The 20,211-nt window shown below is 45.2% G+C and overlaps 2 protein-coding genes across 2 annotated transcripts; both read right to left on the bottom strand.

Moving 5' to 3' along the window:
* Window positions 1-164: 164 nt before the first annotated feature.
* Window positions 165-2,571, bottom strand: LOC146709543 (G protein-coupled receptor 84-like). The gene is made up of 2 exons (XM_085458042.1): window positions 2,392-2,571; window positions 165-1,638 (listed from the first exon to the last, which is right to left on the bottom strand). The coding sequence occupies exon 2, from the start codon at window positions 1,625-1,627 to the stop codon at window positions 404-406; it is 1,224 nt and encodes a 407-aa protein (XP_085314168.1). The 5' UTR covers window positions 1,628-1,638; window positions 2,392-2,571; the 3' UTR covers window positions 165-403.
* Window positions 2,572-17,324: 14,753 nt separating this feature from the next.
* Window positions 17,325-18,521, bottom strand: LOC146709542 (G protein-coupled receptor 84-like). The gene has a single exon (XM_085457944.1). The coding sequence runs from the start codon at window positions 18,519-18,521 to the stop codon at window positions 17,325-17,327; it is 1,197 nt and encodes a 398-aa protein (XP_085314070.1).
* Window positions 18,522-20,211: the final 1,690 nt, after the last annotated feature.

Here is a 20,211-nt window from a genome sequence, read left to right as displayed (position 1 = left end):
GAATTGAGACACAGTGTAGAGTCCTAAGTTCCTGAGTTGCTGAAATAAGGCGTGTTGCATTGAAAAGCAATATCCAGCACTGATTTTTTAATCCTGGAGGGTTTTTTAAATATGATGTAAGTGACACAAAATAATGACGTGTAACAAATACAACAATGTAATATGTATTACAATATATAATTTATTACATAACAAAAACACATGTTCTGGTTTGGGTATATACAAAGTACAGAACACTGTGAAACATCCCTCTAAAGATGACAACATATAAAAATATAATTGTTAAGATTTTTGTGCGTATTAAAGAGCTGTAATGTAACATGAATAACAAGAGTGATAAAAGCAGTGTTGTATGTCGGACAAGTTTCAGTTCCAAGGAATCAGGATCCAGTAGCGGCATGTTTTACCTGCTGTAGAGGCGGGTAAAGGGAGCCGCCATCTTACTCAGCACCACATGATAGGCCTGTCGAAACTGGCGGTTCATGATGGCATACAGCACAGGGTTAATGCAGCTGTTGAGCCAGGTGAGATTGGCACAGAACATGTGCAATACCTGTGGAGCGCGGTTCTGTTTGTCGGCTATGTTCAGCAACAGAAATGGGACAAAGCAGAACACAAAACAGAGGAAAACAGTGAAGCACATCCGTGTCACACGCTTGAATTCACTGTCGTCCCCTGAGGTTGCAGAATGCGATGAGTGAGCTGTTTTAGCAGGTGTGGTTGTAGGTGGTTTTTCGATGATATCAGTGGAAGGCTTCTGTGCTGCTGATGAATTTAATGCTGTGTCATTGCTTGTGGTGGAAAAGGAAGACTTTTCACAGGTCACATTTTGATTTTTCACATCCATGTTTTGGGATATTTCATGGCTGCTCAGATCAGAGGTGCTTGTCTTTATGCCGCTCTCCACACCGCTGTCGTCGGTCCCTTGAACTGAATTTGCTGGTTTTGTCTTGGATGACCGGCGGCTGAGTCTGTAGCGGAGCAGAGCCTGTGATGCAGCCTGAACTTTTTTGTAAATGAGCAGGTAGAATGCACCAACAAAGCCCAGACCAATAAAAAAATAAAAAAATAGCAGGATGGTGGTGTAAGGACGACCCTCGGTACGATGGAAGCTGCATGTGCACACCTGTGGCACAAACACATAGACAGACCAGAGTGGACCAAAGCTGACCAGGCCGAGCGCCCACGCAAAGATGATGAGTAAAGTAAGACCGTGGTTAGAAAAAACACGGTCAAACACAGCTCTCTTTGCGACCAGGAGATATCTGCCCACTGCTACCAGGCAGAGGGTAATGATGGAGACAGAGTTGGAGAGGAAGAGGAGCAGGCCGAAGATTCTGCACCACAGATGACCACTGCGCCACCTGAGGTGTAGATAGGAGTCGACGGAGATGGGCTGCAGGATGGTGCAGTACAAGAGATCAGCGACAGCCAGGTTGACAATGAGCACATTGAAGCGAGTCCTCAGACGTGGGTCTAAAACGAAAGCCAGAACGGTCATCAGATTCCCGACCGTACCCGTGATGGTTACAGCACATCCCCACAGCACAGCGAAGTACCGGTAGATTTCAACAGAAGGACTGTAGCAGGAGAAGACATCCTCGGTGTGGTTTGTTTGATTCATCATTATTCTGTCAACTAAACAGGAATCAAAACACTGGTTAATGTCTTTGCACTGTGCTTACTGAAAGTTAAAAGGGAAGCTACAGGTGGATTACACAGTTAACCACTTCCTTTTTTAGAAACACCGCTCATTTACTTTGTTGTGAAGAGCAGGAATAGAATAGAATTCAACTTTATTGTCATTGCACATGTCACAAGTACAAAGCAATGAAATGCAGTTGCTGAAATGCAGGAACACTTGATCAAAGATATTTTATGTGGTTATGTATAGCCCAGGGTCCACCCTGTTACAGGGCAAAAGAGCAAGTCGTTTACAACATGAAAACTTTGAGTTTCTGTCTTAGTTATTCATTTGTGTCACTGTGTGATTATATTTCTTGTGCTTTGATCTTTGTAGTTTTAGGAAAATCTTGCATTTAATGATCAATTAATTTAGTAAACATAATTTACTGCTTTGGCTGATTTAATCAAACGCTGTCACCTGAAAATGTCAACAGTGTTAACCAAAATGAAGTAGAAACTGGTTTTGTTTTCTGTTAGTCAAGTTCAGCTCACTTAATGCAACCCTTAAATTGCCTTTCAGCTGAACTCAAATTTAAAACTTCTACTTAGATGTTATGGCGGAAAAACTGCATTTAATTAAGCTAAAATGTAACTGATCCAAAAATAAGACTTAACATAAAAAAAACACTTCAGTAGTTAAAGATGATCATAAACAGTCATTACCAATAATCAAGGAAAATCATGAGAGAAGAAAAAAGTTCTCACCTTTAAATACTTGTGGTCCCCGTTCTGACTGTTAACATGTAGCCGAGTAATTCTTTGCAGTGCACCGCCACACTGAATGTTTCTCTTTCTGCTGATGCCACTGTGAGCATGTGTCTCCTCTGTGTTGCTTAAGTACCTGTTACACTGTGAAGTGATTTGAAGCAGGGAATTTCCACTGTCTAAATTTGGGAAGCAAGATTGAGTGTATTTTTCCATTTTCCTAATTTCTGATGTAATAATTAGATGTCCAAAAAAATTTCTCATCTATCTATGAGTTATGTGTGCATGGCATGAAATATTTTGATCATTATCACAGTATTTGCACAGTACTTCAATCAAAAGGTACTGCATTATTTTATGGATTACATTTTTATGCACAGCTGTCTGCTTTTAGAAGACCGACGTGGAGTTTAATGATCAGGTGAGTCGCTCCCTTGTCATTTCATGACAACTGAAACAGACAAAAGATGCTAAGAACCAAAAACAGGCAGCAAATGATGGCGACTTCAGTAAAGGCATGACAGAGCAACTCAAGGGACGAAACAGCATTTGATACAAGTAATGAAAATGGAATCCCTTGAAAAATGTATAACAATCTAAGTCCTAAATAGTCCAGTCCAATCTGAAGTATTTAAATTAATTTTCTACTTTGCTTTGGACAGGAAACACTGTCCAAAGCTGCATACTGACAAATGCATCTCCTTTGCATCTGCAGGTTAGTAACAGACAGATAAAAGTGTTACCGCCAAACCACAAATTTGTCCCTTTATAGTTTCCTGTTTCTGTAAATAGAGACCATTTTATGAGGTCTCAAATGCAACATACACACAGAGCAGTAAGCAGTGAGTCACGAGAAAATGCAGAACAACTACTGAAATTGTCTGTGACGTCTTTTCTTGTCTCTTTGAGTACAGAATTGCAACAAAGTTGTGGGGGGGGGGAAGTTGTGGCAGTTAATAAAGAGGATGTTTTTAACATATATGACATGTATTATTAAGCAAATCCTGTTCTTAAGTAAGACTTTTCCACTGTGTGGCAGTAAAAGGACAAAAGGACAAAAAGGAGAGTTTCTGAATATTGTTTCCACTGTGCACCACAGAGGGTTCCCGAAAGCTTGTGTTTATTTCACATGAAACATGGTTTTGACTTGGCAGTATGAAAATTAAGTCTGACACCTTTCAATACGATGTCCTGGAGACAGTTTTTCTATTCACCTCCGATCTCTGACAGAAGCGGTGGAACAGCTGTAACTATGCTGTTTCTCTGACTTTTTTTAAAAACGGGATTTCTATTGAAAGATTTTTTCAGATTATTTATTGTCTCTAATTGTATCTTTTTAACTGGCTGTTATGCCAGGTAATGCTCTTGTTTATTTTATGCTTTTTGTGTGCAGCACTTTGTGACTGTTTGTCTGTGGAAAATGCTTAATAAATTAACTTTACTTACTTATTATAATACTAACAAACATTAATTGTCTAAAGTCCTTAACAGCAATGTTACAAAGTGCATAATGAAACACTGGGGGCTTTGTCTGTGAAGGTTCTCAGTCATCCAGGTCATCGTAGTCAAGGAGCTTGCAAAGAAAAGCGTCTGGACTTCTTCTTTTTTTTTTTTTTTTGGCCTGTCCCGTTTGGCTCTTTTGCCATCAGAATTGTTGTCTAAAGGCAAAGAAAGATGCCCAACGGATTTACTTTACCAAATTGACCATCCCAGCCTTGCCGTAATGGTCCATTTGATTCACCTTTTATTGTTCATTTTATTTTCACTTACTGAATACGGGACAGACTTGACTGGGGGAAAGAAGGGGAGAGAGAAAGAGGGAAAGAGAAACAGCTGAGAAGAGGGACAGGGGAGAAGGGCAAAAAACAAAAACCAACAGAATGAGCAGGAAAAAAAAAAGAAAAAGAAAAAAAAATGCATATATCAATCACCTGGATCACCTGCTGAGAAAGAAAAAAGAAAACAAGCAGAAGAGAACAAGAGTAATAGAATAAACAACATCACAATGATATATGTATCCGAGGTTCGACTAACGGACGAACTCTCCTTTCCAGCACCCTGGCATAGACTTTCCCAGGGAGGCTGAGGAGTGTGATTCCCCTGTAGTTGGAACACACCCTCCGGTCCCCCTTCTTAAAGATGGGGACCACCACCTGCCAGTCCACAGGTACTGCCCCTGATCTCCACGCAACATTGCAGAGGCGTGTCAACCAGGACAGCCCTACAATGTCCAGAGCCTTCAGGAACTCGGGGCGGACCTCATCAACACCAGGGGCTCTGCCACCAAAGAGTGACCTCAGTGACCTCGCCCCCGGAAATTGGCGGGTCATTCCCCTCATCCCCAGACTCTGCTTCCTCCTCGGAAGACGTGTCAGTGGGATTAAGGAGGTCCTCGAAGTATTCCTTCCACCGCCTGACAATTTTCTCAGTCGACGTCAGCAGCGCTCCGCCAGCACTTCAGTATATGAATGCGGTTTTTGTCCTGGTCGCGGAACACTGGACCAGCTCTTTATCCTCTCCAGGATACTTGAGGATGCATGGGAGTTTGCCCAACCAGTCTACATGTGTTTTGTGGACTTGGAGAAGGCATTCGACCGTGTCCCTCGGGGTGTCCTGTGGGAGGTATTGCGGGAATATGGGGTGTCTGGCCCATTGCTACGGGCCATTCGATCCCTATACAACCGTTGCAGGAGCTTGGTTCGCATTGCCGGCAATAAGTCGGACTCGTTCCCAGTGGGTGATGGGCTCCGCCAGGGCTGCCCTTTGTCTCCGGTTCTGTTCATAATTTTTATGGACAGAATTTCTAGGCGCAGCCAAGTGGCGGAGGGCTTTCGCTTTGGTGGCCTCAGAATCTCATCTCTGATTTTTGCAGATGATGTGGTTCTGTTGGCTTCATCGGGTGAAGGCTTCCAGCTCGCACTGGAACGGTTCGCAGCCGAGTGTGAAGCAGCGGGAATGAGGATCAGCACCTCCAAATCTGAGGCCATGGTTCTCACCCGGAAAAGGGTGGAGTGCCCACTCCGGGTCGGGGATGAGTTCCTGCCCCAAGTGGAGGAGTTCAAGTATCTCGGGGTCTTGTTCGCGAGTGATGGGAGAAGGGAGCCGGAGATCGACAGACGGATTGGGGCTGCAGCTGCAGTAATGCGGACGCTGCACCGGTCCGTCGTGGTGAAGAGGGAGCTGAGTGTAAAAGCGAAGCTCTCAATTTACCGGTCGATCTACGTCCCTACCCTCACCTATGGCCACGAGCTGTGGGTAGTGACCGAAAGAACGAGATCGCGGATACAAGCGGCAGAAATGAGCTTCCTCCGAAGGGTGGCTGGCCTCTCCCTTAGAGATAGGGTGAGAAGTTCGGCCATCCGGGAGGGGCTCAGAGTAGAGCAGCTGCTGCTCCACATCGAAAGGAGCCAGCTGAGGTGGTTCGGGCATCTGACAAGGATGCCCCCTGGGCGCCTCCTGGGTGAGGTGTTCCAGGCATGTCCCACCGGGAGGAGGCCCCGGGGCAGACCCAGGACACGCTGGAGAGATTATATCTCTCGGCTGGCCTGGGAACGCCTTGGTATTCCCCCGGATAAGCTGGAGGAGGTGGCTGGGGAGAGGGAGGTCTGGGCCTCTTTGCTTAGGCTGCTGCCCCCGCGACCCAGCCCCGGATAAAGCGGATGAAGATGGATGGATGGATGGATGGATGGATGGATGGATGGACAATGATATATGGGAATATGACAGTAAATACTAAATATTAAACATTATTGTGCAGCACATAAGATCAACAGAACACAGTGTGCTTTGAGGTAGGAGCCAAAAAGGGTGTAGTTTGTGGGTGTGGTCACCCGTGTGTACACCTGTGAGCATGGACGCGCTTGTTTTTTTTTTTAAAAGGTTCCTTCATGTAATGATCTGCTAGAGGGTGTGGGGGGGCCACAGCCCCGTCCTCCAGGGCATGAAGCAGGTATGGAGGAGATCAAAACTCCAGACATCCAGAGGCCCCCAGAACACAAGAGACCAAGGAAGACCAACAGAGGGGCAGCCGCGCCACTGTCCCAGAAAGAGCTGAGGAGAGTCCCAGATGAGGGCTCACTCAGCAGCCGCGGAGCAGAAACCAGGGGGAGTTGCAGTGACGCGCCCGTGAGCTCCGCCGGCAGCCAGCCGTGCCTGAGTGACCGAGCCCCAGGCCGAGAGGCCGGGGACACCCCACCTCCGAAGTGGCCCGAGCGAGCCCCAGGCTCCAGGCCCCGATAAGCGGCCGCCAAGGAGTGAGCCGGTGTGTACCTGGACGCCCATCCCCGGACACAAAGAACCACCAACGCACCGATGTCTGAGGGAGTCCGCCACTGGCAGGGGAAGTGGTGGTAGGAAGATAGGCCTCCAAACCTTGGAGGGCCTGAGATGTCCCCAGAGAGGTGGCACCTGACACCCAACCTGACATATAGACACAGACATACAGGTACACACAGATACAAACATCCATTCCCACCCTCATGCTCTCATATACACTTACTCCACACTCAACCAACGTGGAGACAGACATAAAGAGACGCTGTACACACGATCACACTCCCCAAGCGTACTCTACAAACCGGGTCTAGGTACCCTTGCCCCTGGAGGGGGGAACTGCACCCAGAGCCAGGTAGTGTTACCCTTTTCCCTGCGGTGGGGGGGGGGGGGGGGGGGGGGAGGGGGAACATCTCCTGGGTCTAGGTGCAGTTTTCCCCACTGGGGGCAAGGGTACCTGAACCTGGGTATAGAGCATGTTTGGGGAGTGTGATTGTGTGTACAGGTCATAATGCTTGACATTTTATATTCATTTAAAAAGTGTTGGTATTAAAAGACAAAAGTCAAAATACAAAAGATTTCAGGACTGCACAAAGACCCAAGTCAAAGGAGCTTGCAAAGAAAAGCGTCTGGACTTCTTTAAGTTGCTTGAAGACGTTTCACCTCTCATCTGAGAAGCTTCTTCAGTTCTAAGGTCAAATGGTGGGGAGTCCCAGATTTAAACTTAGTGGGAGTATCCACCCGCAGAGGGACAAAAGGACCCCCTGATGATCCTCTAATCGCCTGAGCCAAGGTGTGAAACCGGGTGTGGGTCCCAATCAGCCAGGGTGAGCTAATTTCAAGACTTTGAAAAGGACAAAATCATTGACTGCCTTACATATCACCGCCTTTACCCAGGGGATGCCATACCCTGCATTTACGGACTTCCTAAAATCCACAAAGAAGCTGTCCCACTCAGACCCATAGTCAGTAGCATAAACTCAGCCACTTATAACATTGCTAAACACCTTGCTACCATCCTTGCTCCTCTCATGGGGAACACATCCCACACCACATCAAGAACTCCACCGACTTCACTGACAAGGTCCAGAAACTTACCCTGGATCCAGATGAAACCATGATGTCCTTCTATGTAGTCTCTCTTCACTTGCATACCCACCACGGAGACTGTGGAGACTGTCAGAAAACGACTACAAGAAGACAGCTCCTTGGAGGACAGGACCAACTTCACACCCGATCAGATTTGCACACTGTTAGACCTCTGCCTCACCACTACATATTTCAAGTACAACGAAGGCTTTTACAGACAAAAACATGGCTGTGCCATGGGCTCCCCCGTGTCACCTATTGTAGCCAACCTTTACATGGAGGAAGTGGAAAGGAAGGCTCTTGGCTCTTTCAAAGGAAGAGTACCCAGCCACTGGTACAGATATGTAGACGACACCTGGGTCAAAATCAAGACACAAGAAGTGGAATCCTTCACTGCGCACATTAACGCTGTGGATAAAAACATCAAGTTCACCAGGGAAGACACAAAGGACAACTGTTTGCCTTTCCTGGATTGCGCTGTGCACATTGAAGAGAACGGCAACCTCAACAACGAAGTTTACCGGAAGCCCACACACACGGACCAGTACCTCCTCTTTGACTCCCATCACCCTTTGGAACACAAACTTGGAGTAATTAGGACCCTACACCACCGGGCAGAACATGTTCCCTCTAAGCCTGAAGGAAAAAAGAAGGAACACACACATGTAAAGGAAGCACTCAAAACGTGCGGCTATCCTAAATGGGCGTTCTTAAAGTCAGCAAAGAGGCACAGAAAAGAAGACCAGACACCAGAGAGGGAGGATAAGAAGGACAGACGCAACAACATTGTCATCCCCTATGTAGCCGGTGTATCAGAAAAACTCAGGAGAGTTTTCTCCAAGCATGACATCCCAGTGTATTTCAGACCCAGCAACACGCTCAGACAGAAACTGGTTCACCCGAAAGACAAAACTCCAAAACACAGACTTAACAATGTGGTGTATGCTGTACAGTGCAGCGAGGAATGCTCAGACCTCTACATTGGAGAGACCAAACAGCCACTTCACAAGCGCATGGCACAACACAACACAGAAGAGCCACCTCCACAGGACAAGACTCAGCAGTCCATCTGCATCTTAAGGATGAAGGACACTCTTTCGAGGATGCCAATGTTCACATTTTGGACAGAGAGGACAGGTGGTTTGAAAGAGGAGTGAAAGAAGCCATCTATGTCCACTGTGAGCGACCATCTTTGAACTAGGGCTGCCACAAACGATTATTTTGATAGTCGACTAGTCACCGATTATTTTTGCGATTAGTCGACTAATCAGATCATCATCCATTGAACGTAAAAGTACAGCTTATTGCACCAGCAGCATCTGCTCTTATATAACTATCATTAACTTACAGCTTTAAGTGTTTAAGGTCTGTGCTAACTAAAAATAAAGACAAGATGATAGTTAATTGAATTCTAATTAAATGTGCAGATTGTTTCGGTGGAGTTTAATAAACTCAGCCGATTTACTCAGGAACAAATAAAATACTGAAAAAAGCCAAACAATAACATTTTTAAGTTATCTAAGTGACTTGTATATGTTTAACCTGAGTAGGGCGGTGGGTTTGAAAACGATCTGCCGGGAGTCCGGTGCTCTCATGGCCCCCGGCTAGCTATCGAGCTAGTGGGTAACAGACGCTTCCGAAAACGTCGGAGCGCTTTTGAAAATATGTGGTGTCTTGATAAACTGAGCAGATATTTGAGGTTTACACAGCTACATTCTCGCCTGAAAATATGTTAAACGTTTATTTTGTGACCCAGAAAGAATAATAAGAGTAATATTAAAACTAACTAGCTGCCGCCATTGTTGACAACTGCGTTGGGCCGCGCTATGAATTCTGGGACACAGTTTCTTCTTCTTCGGGGTTTAACGGCAGCTGGCATCCTTGTACATGCAGTGCTGCCATCTTCTGTTTCAGTCCGTTATTACACTCTTAAATCCTGCTACTTATTCCTGCTTTTGGGATCTTACAAAGCTTCAAATGACGTGTCGACTATTAAATCAGTCGTCGACGATTTTGATAGTCGACGTAATCGTGACTAGTCGACTAATCGTGGCAGCCCTACTTTGAACAGAGGCGGGGGTTTACGACACCAACTGTCTGCCATCTATAATCCAGTTTTGAGTTCCCTCCCCAGACGCCTTAACGCCCACTCACATCCTGGGCCATCTGACCTCGGGAATTCGCATGATAAGGTGGGGCCAGGTTTCACAATGAGCTCACCCGAAACCCTGGCTGATTGGGACCCACACCCAGTTTCACACCTTGGCTCAGGCGATTAGAGGATCATCAGGGGGTCCTTTTGTCCCTCTGTGGGGGGATACTCCCACTAGGTTTATATCTGGGACTCTCCACCATTTGACCTTAGAACCGAAGAAGCTTCTCGGATGAGAGGTGAAACGTCTTCAAGCAACTTAAAGAAGTCCAGACGCTTTTCTTTGCAAGCTCCTTTGACTGGGGGCTTTGTGCAGCCCTGAAATCTTTTGTATTTTGACTTTTGTCTTTTAATAACAACACTTTTTAAATGAATATAAAATGTCAAGCATTATGACCTGTACACACAATCACACTCCCCAAACATGCTCTATACCCAGGTTCAGGTACCCTTGCCCCCAGTGGGGAAAACTGCACCTAGACCCAGGAGATGTTACCCTTTTCCCTGGGGTGCAGACAAGCAGACCGCACCCGGCGCTGCAGCAGCAGGGAGGCCCAGACCCATCTGGATCGGTGCAGCAGCACCGCCCAGCCCCACAGATCCCGGGGTGGCCCACTCGACCCCACCTCAGAGAAAACTGCAACCATCCCATCATCCAATCATCTCCCAGACTACACAAGACAATAGACACCCAGGTTAAGTTCATTCTCCACCTCTCCTCGCAGTATTTTATTTTTTAATGATCACTCTCCCTTTACAGTGTTTTTGTCATTGCATTGTATTTATCTACAATGTAGATAAATACATTGTAAATACAATGTAGATTCTATGTAGATTCTACATTGTATTTATTTTACACTTCACAGAGTGGTTTTAGAATAGTAGTATCAAATGGAGCATAACAGAATACATTAACTTCTATTGTCTTCTTCATGGCATGCACCCAATGCCAGACATGCATATCTTTGAAAAGCACAACAAAACATGAACAGGGAAGTTACACCAAATGCAGTCAGGAGAAGGGTTCATTTTTCACTTCTGAAATAACATCAGTGACACAGTGCACATATTATTTCCTATGGAATGATGTCAGTGTTATTAAGTTTACAGCAGTAATATTTTTTTAACTAAGTTTCAGTATTTGAGCACAGCCTTGATTTTAGAGGGATATAATAACCTGAGATCTTTTACTGGGGATCATGAGTTTCAGACCGTCCCCTGTAACCATGGTTACTCACTGTCACACGTGCTCCTGTCACACAATTTGAGAGGAGAAAAGCAGCCTGATGTCACTCTGAGCAGCTGCACGATTTACACATTTGTGATCATTTCTTGTGTCTGTCTCATGCCCCGTGTCTGCTGCTACTGCAGCAGCATCCAAAAAAAGAACTAATAAAAAAGAATTCTTGAGTGAAAACAATGTGTAAAGCACACGTGAAATCACATGTTTGGTGTGTTGTGTTGATTGTTTGAAACCTGACCGAAAAAGCATGACTGATTAATAAAACCTTTAGTTTCAAATGAAATTCTATTCATTATTTGATCAGAGTAACGGATGTGCATTTTGACAGTGAGCACTTAGTTCTGTCGCTGTTTTCTGACATTTTCTGCTCTGTGAAAATATTTTTAAGGGTTGCAGGTTCTGTTGACCTAAACCTACTTTGAGTCATACATTTGAACAAGATGGAAGAGACGGAAGCAACCAAATGTTGTTCATTTCAGTTTTGGAGAAGTGCAGAAAAAAACCTCCCTAAGTTTAAAACTAGAATCAAATGAAACCCAGTGTGCCCACCACCTCTCCCAGAAGACTAAGCAAGGTGAAAGTGGGTAAAATTAGGAGCAGAAACCACTACAACGGTCGTTCTCAGACTTAGGGGCAGGCCCCACTGGTGGGTAGGAAAGTACTACATGTGGGGTGTGGACAACAAAGGGAAATATATGAAGTGAAACTAAGTTGTATAAAGACTTTATGATTTTTTTCTTAGGGCAAATACATGTACATGAGCATTAGTGGGTGGGGAGTGGACTCTTTCGGTGTCACAAAAGTCCACTACTCTGCATTTTCTGCGTAGATGTGAAAAGCTTTTACAAACAGTCTGCTAAGTAACACGACTTGTCGCAAAGCTCATCAGCAGAGTTGACAGGTTAACTCTTCTTGAAGATGAACACCAGGGGGAGGTGGAGGCTTCACTAACAGGTGGGAACAGCAGAACTGCTCTCTGAGCATGTCCTAAACCTGTGACAAGAAGACAAGCTAATCCAAATGCCAACCCATGAAATTGGAGACATTGTTTACTGGCTTTGAATGTTCAAATTTTACAACTGCAAGAAATGTTACGTCTCTCATTACTTCAGTGTGAATAAAAGTAAGCTAATACCAAAGTTGTTAAAATGAATTAGGGGACACTAAAACAAAATATAACTGTTTTTTCCACCTTGGAAATATTCCCATCTTTTATTTATTGGAGATTATGTATCGGAATTTCAGGAGCAGGACCACGCCTCCAAACACGCTCCTTCCGGCTGCCATCTAGAGTCACAGCTACGACAGTGCGACTCTAAGAGCCTGTGGAAAGGACTGCGGACTATAACGGACTATAAACGACCAGCTTCTTCAATGATGAATGCCGATGCTTCACTGGCTGATGAGCTGAACACGTTTTATGCTCGCTTCGACGCCGCAGCAATTAAAACAACAAACGGCTGCGCGTGCTCGGAGTGCACCAGTGAAGAAAATGCATTCGTCATCACAGAGCATGCCGTGAGGAACACCTTCAGGAGGGTGAACACCAGGAAGGCAGCAGGACCAGATGCAATCCCTGGCCGGGTCCTTAGAGCCTGCGCTGATCAACTAGCACCGGTGTTCACGGAGATCTTCAACCTCTCCCTGGCCCAAGCTGTGGTTCCCACGTGCTTCAAACGGTCCATTATTGTCCCTGTTCCAAAGAAACAACAGCCCGCTTGCCACAATGACTACCGTCCAGTAGCACTGACTTCAATTGTGATGAAGTGTTTTGAAAGACTGATGAGAGATCACATCACTTCTTCACTTCCTCCCACCATCGACTCACTTCAGTTTGCTTACCGGACTAATCGTTCCACAGACGATGCCATATCTCACCTGCTCCACACATCCCTGAGTCACCTGGACACTGGCAGAGGGAATTATGTTAGGATGCTGTTCGTGGACTACAGTTCAGCATTCAACACAATAATTCCCTCTAAGCTTTTCACCAAGTTGACGGATCTAGGACTCAGCTCATCACTGTGTCAGTGGATCCTCAACTTCCTCACAGACAGACCCCAATCAGTGAGGGTAGGAAAACAAGTCTCCCCCTCCATCTCACTCAGCACTGGAGTGCCTCAGGGCTGTGTTTTAAGCCCCCTGCTGTACTCACTGTACACTTATGACTGTGTAGCCACATCCGACACCACCTCCATTGTCAAGTTTGCTGACGACACTGCTGTTGTGGGCCTGATCTCCGACAACATCGAGACGGCCTACCTGGAGGAGATTAGGAACCTGGAGACCTGGTGCCAGGAGAATAACCTCCTCCTAAACGTCAGCAAGACTAAGGAGCTGATCGTGGACTTCACTACAAAGCAGGCGAGGAATTACAAACCCCTCATCATCAGTGGCACGCCAGTGGAGAGAGTGGACAGTTTCCGATACCTGGGTGTCCACATCACTCAGGACCTGTCATGGTCCTGTCACATCAACACCCTGGTTAAGAAAGCCCGTCAGCGTCTCTTCTTCCTCAGAAGACTTAGAGACTTCCATCTGCCACTGAAGGTGCTCAAGAACTTCTACTCCTGCACCATCGAGAGCGTCCTGACGTCAAACATCTGCACCTGGTTTGGGAACAGCACCAAGCAGGACAGACGAGATCTGCAAAGGGTGGTGCGCTCGGCAGAACGCATCATTCAATCAGAGCTCCCTGACCTGCTGTCCATCTACACCAAGCGGTGCAAGTCCAAAGCTAGGAAGATTATGATGGACCTCTCCCATCCCAACAATGGACTCTTCTCACTGTTGAGGTCTGGGAAGCGCTTCCGCTCCCTTAAGGCCAAAACAGAGAGAATGAGGAGGAGCTTCTTCCCCCAGGCTATTCGGGCCCTGAACCAGGTGTAGGACTGGACTCTCCCAAACACGTCACTATAAGACTGGACTCTCACACACGTCACCACACGCACCACCACACATTTCCTATAATCCTATAATTCCTATAATTTATAATCCTTATCTTTATAATCTCTTCTGCTATTTGCACATTCTTTACTGTAAATTCCTAAGTTAATTTGTAAATTTTTGTAGTAAATTGTAAATATTGTAAAACTTTTCTTCTGTCATTTAATGATCGGGCATTGTACAGCTACAAGCATTTCACCCCCATGTCATACTGTGTATGGTTGTGTGTGTGTGACAAATAAAATTTGAATTTGAATTTGAATTTGATCTATATAGGTTCCCCTAGTTCTGCAAGCTGATCATTCTCGTTTACACGCCCCACCCTGCCTCCCTCCTTCTTCTCCATTCTTCAGCTTCTTCACTTCTATTCAGTACATGGGGATCTGCCAGGCCCGGGAGCCATCGCCAGTCCCCTTCGAGGCCTTCCCCAAACTGCAGCTCAATTCATGTCAGAGCATTCACTTTTTCCTACTAAAACGCTGTCAAACATAAATGAGGACGTGGGCCCAGCTAGTGAAATGAAATAAAGGATGAGACAGAGATGATATTCTGATTGATGAACGTTTAATAACATTTATCTAATTTTGTAACCTACAAGATGATTTTGAAATTCTGTCCCAAATCATTAAAACGAAAGTTAGAATTCAGTAAAAGGACTAGATGTTTCATTCCCTGACAATGCATAGCTTTAAATGGAGAAAATCTTGGGGGATGGCTGTTATGAGGAAAAGCAGCCCAGAAACTTTACTAGCGGCACACATCGTTGTGTGCCTCAACTTTTGTTCTTTTACCCAAGCTAATCTGCCCTTTTTCCTTGGTTAGGTTTAGAGATTAGAGATCTGATCTAAATTATCATGTTAAAATTTGGGACACATCGTCAGTAGTGAACCTTGGATTCATAGGGTGTTTCGGCCATTATCACTAGACACCCTCATCCAAGGAGGCCCTGCCAGGGTTGATCAGGCCCCAGAGTGTGTCAATGGTTTATGTTAAAATTGTTATTTTTCTTCTTCTTTTTGCTGTTTAGTTTTCTATAGTTTATCCTATCTATTCACTGCACCTGAGAAATACTTGCCTCTTTAACATTTATGGAGCCTCATTTCTTCAAAGGGACAGAAAAGGTGATAGAGAGGAGTAAGACAAGTAAGTAAGATAAGATAGGAGAAAGCAGAGAGGAGATCTGGAAGGGGGGCGCCTGATCTGGCTTCCCACACCTCCTCGCTGGATCGGGCTGTACGCTCTACCTCCCCACTGCCTCCCAGAAAAGGGAAGAAGAGCAGAGGGGAGAAGAGCGGAACATTTTTCTTTCTTATTCTTTCATTGAGGTTTCATGAGGTTAGTTGCACAGTCCCCAGGAGGCCCCGAGACAGCTGTTTCAGTCAATCGGTAAAATTTCTAATGTTATGTTTTACCCTTTTGACGCCCCCTGTTGAGGCAGGCCCACCACGGGTCGATCAATCCTGGGCGTGTGTCTCGCGGTCAGCTGACTGCCTTAGCTGCCCAAGTGATGTCAGCCCTTTTTAGCCATAGCCAGTGACTGGTCCTCTCAGCAGTGTTAGCCAATTCTCTTATAGCTTGCCGTTGTGCCTGTTCTCTGATCCCAATCTCTCTAAGCAGTTTTGCTGTTGTACTGGCAACAAAGCCCCTGCACCCCACTTTCCGCACCTTGATCTTCCAGCCTCTGTCCTCTGCCCTCTGCCTCAGCTGCCAAGTTGGCAAAATACTGATATATGTGCGTTTATAAAGCTTGGCATCAAAGTGAGGAAACTTTACAGCTAAAAACCAATATTTCAGATTTAACTCCAGGCATTGATGGAGCGGAGCGTATGTACATCTATAATGTAGCTTCTCCTTAACAGGTGAGATAATGATAGAAAAAAAAGTGTTTGGGTTTTTTTTTTGGGGGGGGGGGGGGGGGAGGGGGGGGGGTCACACCAGAAAGTCACACCAGAGGACATTATGTCACACTAAGGGACAGAAATGGTGCTGATGGCCCAAATATGTGACATATTTATTTATTTAAACGTTGATAGAGAAAGTCATTCTTTGCATCAACAATACATCAATCAAATGTACTGATTGCAACAAATAAACTTTTACTTATTAAATGAGGCCTAATTTTCGGAAAGAACGTTGACTCTTCGTAGCTCATGCACTCAGTCTCTTGATTACATTCACGTCTTTGAAAAATGCATTTTAATTTTACTTTAAGAAATATGCAAAACATTAATGAATATAACTTTAGTTAAAAATGCACTTTTAGAGCTGTTATTAATTAAACAGTTAACACACTTTCCAGTTTCCTTCAGCCTTCTTTTCATGATATTTCTTTGGAAAATAGTAGACAATAGGTTAATGTCAATGTAATAAATTACCAAAGTGGATCCTAATTTGCTCTCTATCACTTCTTTATAGTCTCTTCTACTCATTTCTCCTTCAGTTCTTTCTTCTCCAAATAAGTTACGCACTCATCACACTTGTGCACTGTTTATAACCGTGGCACTAATAACTTAAGTGTCATTTACACAACGCTTTGTAATTATGTTGAGAAATATACATTTTAAACATAAGGTCAACAAAACTTAATCTGTGTGAGTGTCATGGGATTCACGTGGCCCCTCAGCTACATGACCTTGAATGGGGCCCTTTAGCTAAATATAGCTGTCCAATTGGAATTACCCAACTTAAAATTGTCACACCATTGACAGACATTTCTTAATTTGTTATTTTATTTTTACAAATAATATTACATTTCCAAATTTTTAGAATTATATGTATAGAAAGAAACTATTATCTTTTACTGGAATAATTCTCTGCCTGTTATTATAACAGACAGAGCTATTGAACTATGGCTGAGACAATCACACAACGGGGCGATTGTGAGATTTGGTACAAAGTTTTTAACAATTCAAAATGAAGTCAAGTCCATTTAGAGCAAATTGTTCATTTAAATTTTCAACATTTTATGGCATTTACAATGAGGAAAATTTGAACTACACATATTTTTGTCCTGCAAGACAGTGAAAATGCCCCGTCAAAAACCTTATGTCCGGAATAGAAACAAGATTTCAAAAAAATGCTGTCACCTCCCTAAAATAAAGTTTTAAAAAGTTTTTCCCACCCTGAAGAGAAATTGATGTTGATATTTTTGCTGTTTTGAAATTCTTCCATTGATTTCAGCTCAACATTATTAGCACGTCTCCCATCTTATAATGTCTGCTTTAAGTTTTATCAACGCTGATCTGTGTGACGGATACACAGGTGGGTGAAAGGTTCAGCAGCCTTGGTGAGCAGCATGTGATAGGCCTGTCGAAACCTGCGATTCATGACAGCATAGAGCACGGGGTTGATGCAGCTGTTGAGCCAGGTGAGGTTGGAAAAGAACATGTATAGTACCTGAGGGGCATGGTTCTGTTTGTCGGCTGTGTTCAGCAGCACAAAGGGGACATAGCAGAACACAAAGCACAGAAAAACAGTTAAGCACATCCGTGTTATGTGCTTAATTTCCTTTTCATCCACTGCAATTGTCGAGTGTGATGCCAGCATTGCATTTGTGGGAGTAGGTGGTGCAAGGTCAGCTTCAGATGTGGGCTCAGTTTTTAAGGTCTTAAGTGAACTTTGAGCAGACTGGCAGGACTTTTCACCAGCTGCCTCTATACCCTGAGCAAGTTCTGCCTGGCCGTACGTGTTTGTTATGACAGAATTTACACTACTATCGTCAGTCTCTTGAGCTGGTGTTGGTTTCCTCCTGGATGACTGTTGGCTGAACCTGTAACGGAGCAGCGCTTGTGATGCAACCAGAACATGTTTGTAAATGAGCAGGTAGAATGCACCAACACAGCTCAGGCCAACAAGAAAGCTGAAAACTAGCAAGATGGTGGTGTAAGGACGACCCCGGGTACGATGGAAGCTGCATGTGCACACCTGTGGCACAAACACATAGACAGACCAGAGTGGACCAAAGCTGACCAGGCCGAGCGCCCACGCAAAGATGATGAGTAAAGTAAGACCGTGGTTAGAAAAAACACGGTCAAACACAGCTCTCTTTGCGACCAGGAGATATCTGCCCACTGCTACCAGGCAGAGGGTAATGATGGAGACAGAGTTGGAGAGGAAGAGGAGCAGGCCGAAGATTCTGCACCACAGCTCACTGCTGCGCCACCTGAGGTGTAGATAGGAGTCGACGGAGATGGGCTGCAGGATGGTGCAGTACAAGAGATCAGATGCAGCCAAGTTGACAATGAGCACGTTGAAGCGAGTCCTCAGACGTGGGTCAAAGGCAAAAGCCAGAACAGTCATCAGGTTCCCGACCGTACCCGTGATGGTTACAGCACATCCCAACAGCACAGCAAAGTACCGGTAGATTTCAACAGAAGGACTGTGGCAGGAGAGAAAGTCCTCGGTGTGGTTTGTTTGATTCCTCAGCATTTTGTCAACTAATATAAACAGAAGATAGGAATCAGAATATAAGTAAACAAAATCCTGTTGCCTGCCCTCACCTCAAAGATTTTCAATGTCAGCTAATCCTTGAGGTTTCAGGCAGTGCAGTGAAGTGAACAAATGTAATCATTTGGTTTTTGATGGTTAGTAAAGAAAAATAATTATGAACAATTGTAAACAAAACAGTTCAACTATCTGCAGTGAAACTGTTCTCAACTAAAACAAAACTTCTGTTTTTGCCAGAGGAAATGACTAGTTACCAGCTTATTCAGGAACAGATGGTTAAATATTGTAATAATACTTTATTTATTATTATTATTATTAATAATAGGCTATTAAAAGAATATCTCCCTCAACAAAATGCGGTAACAAAATAGACAAAACCAACAATCAGCGTTTACTTTTATTTTAACTTAACAGAAAGTTGATAAACTAATTGAGGTTTAGTTTCTGTCATGGTCTCCGTGCCTGCCCGGTCGGCCCCACAAGGCTACAATTGCTGTTGCTGTTTTCTCCCTCTCTGCCTGGGCGGAGCTCACTGTGGGCTCCCGCCCTTGGCCCACACACACACCTGACAACACTCACCCATCATCACCAGGAGCACTATTTGAGGCTGGAACACAGATCCTCTCGTCGCTGGATGATTGTACCCCTAACGTTAGTGTTCTCACAGCTCTTGTGCTTCATATCCGTGACTTGTGATTTGTTGGTGACCTGCCTTCTCGTCTGCTTCAGATCTCCCCCCCCCCCCCGGACCTGCGACCTCCCTGCTACGGGAAAGTGTGTGAGTGTGAGCGGAGAAGACGTGAGCGAGTTACCCTGTGATTCCCCCCCGGAGTTTTTGGATCCCTTCACTGTACATATATTGCACTGCACTGTAAATAAACCACACCTTGGAGATACCTTACCGCGCTGCGTTGAATCCCTGTACCAGATCGTGACAGAATCATCCAGCCACGGAAATGGATTCAGCAGACCCAGCGGTCTCGACTCCCACCCTCGCCACTTTGGCCGCGATGCTGGCACGCCACGAGCAGATGTTCATTCACCTTCGAGCAGAGCTCGCGAACCTCACACAGGCCGTGGCTCAGCTAACACCGCTACCGGCCGCTCCTCTGGTCGCCGCTCCTCCGTTGGAGGCGCCAGTTCCAGCTGTAAGTGTCGCGCCACCTGTTCCCTCACCTGTTCACGTTGACAGATTCCTCCCTACTCCCAGGGCTTTCACGGGAGAGATTGATAAATGTGCTGGTTTTCTCACTCAGTGTACCCTTCAGTTTCGCCAGCAACCGCAAGCCTTTTCTACTGATGGTGCTAAAATCGCTTATATCGTCCAGTTACTCCAGGACCGTGCTCTAACCTGGGCTCAAGCTGCGCTTCAGGCGGAGCCGGACATCACCTTTTCTGACTTTCTGACTAAGTTTAAAGGTGTGTTTGACAGGAAAGCCACAACTGCCACCGCCGGCCAGCGCTTGCTTGCGCTTAAACAAGGTAAACGCAGCATGGCTGATTTTTCTATTGACTTTTCTACCTTGGCTGAACAGGCGAAATGGGGGGAAGAGGCCCTTAAAAGTGCATTGCTCACTAATATTAATGAGGAAATAAGGAATGAACTTATGCTCCGAGAACTACCTTCCTCCCTGGATGCGCTTTTGGTTTTGTGTATGCGGGTGGACGATCA

Source organism: Copadichromis virginalis, linkage group LG5 (genome assembly GCF_057382275.1).
Source record: "Copadichromis virginalis isolate Kocher_CV1m ecotype Utaka linkage group LG5, C_Virginalis_male_GT1.1, whole genome shotgun sequence".
Classification (NCBI taxonomy): Eukaryota; Metazoa; Chordata; class Actinopteri; order Cichliformes; family Cichlidae; genus Copadichromis; species Copadichromis virginalis.
Note: the sequence above shows the minus strand (reverse complement) of the source record. Positions and strands in the feature narration are given on the sequence as shown.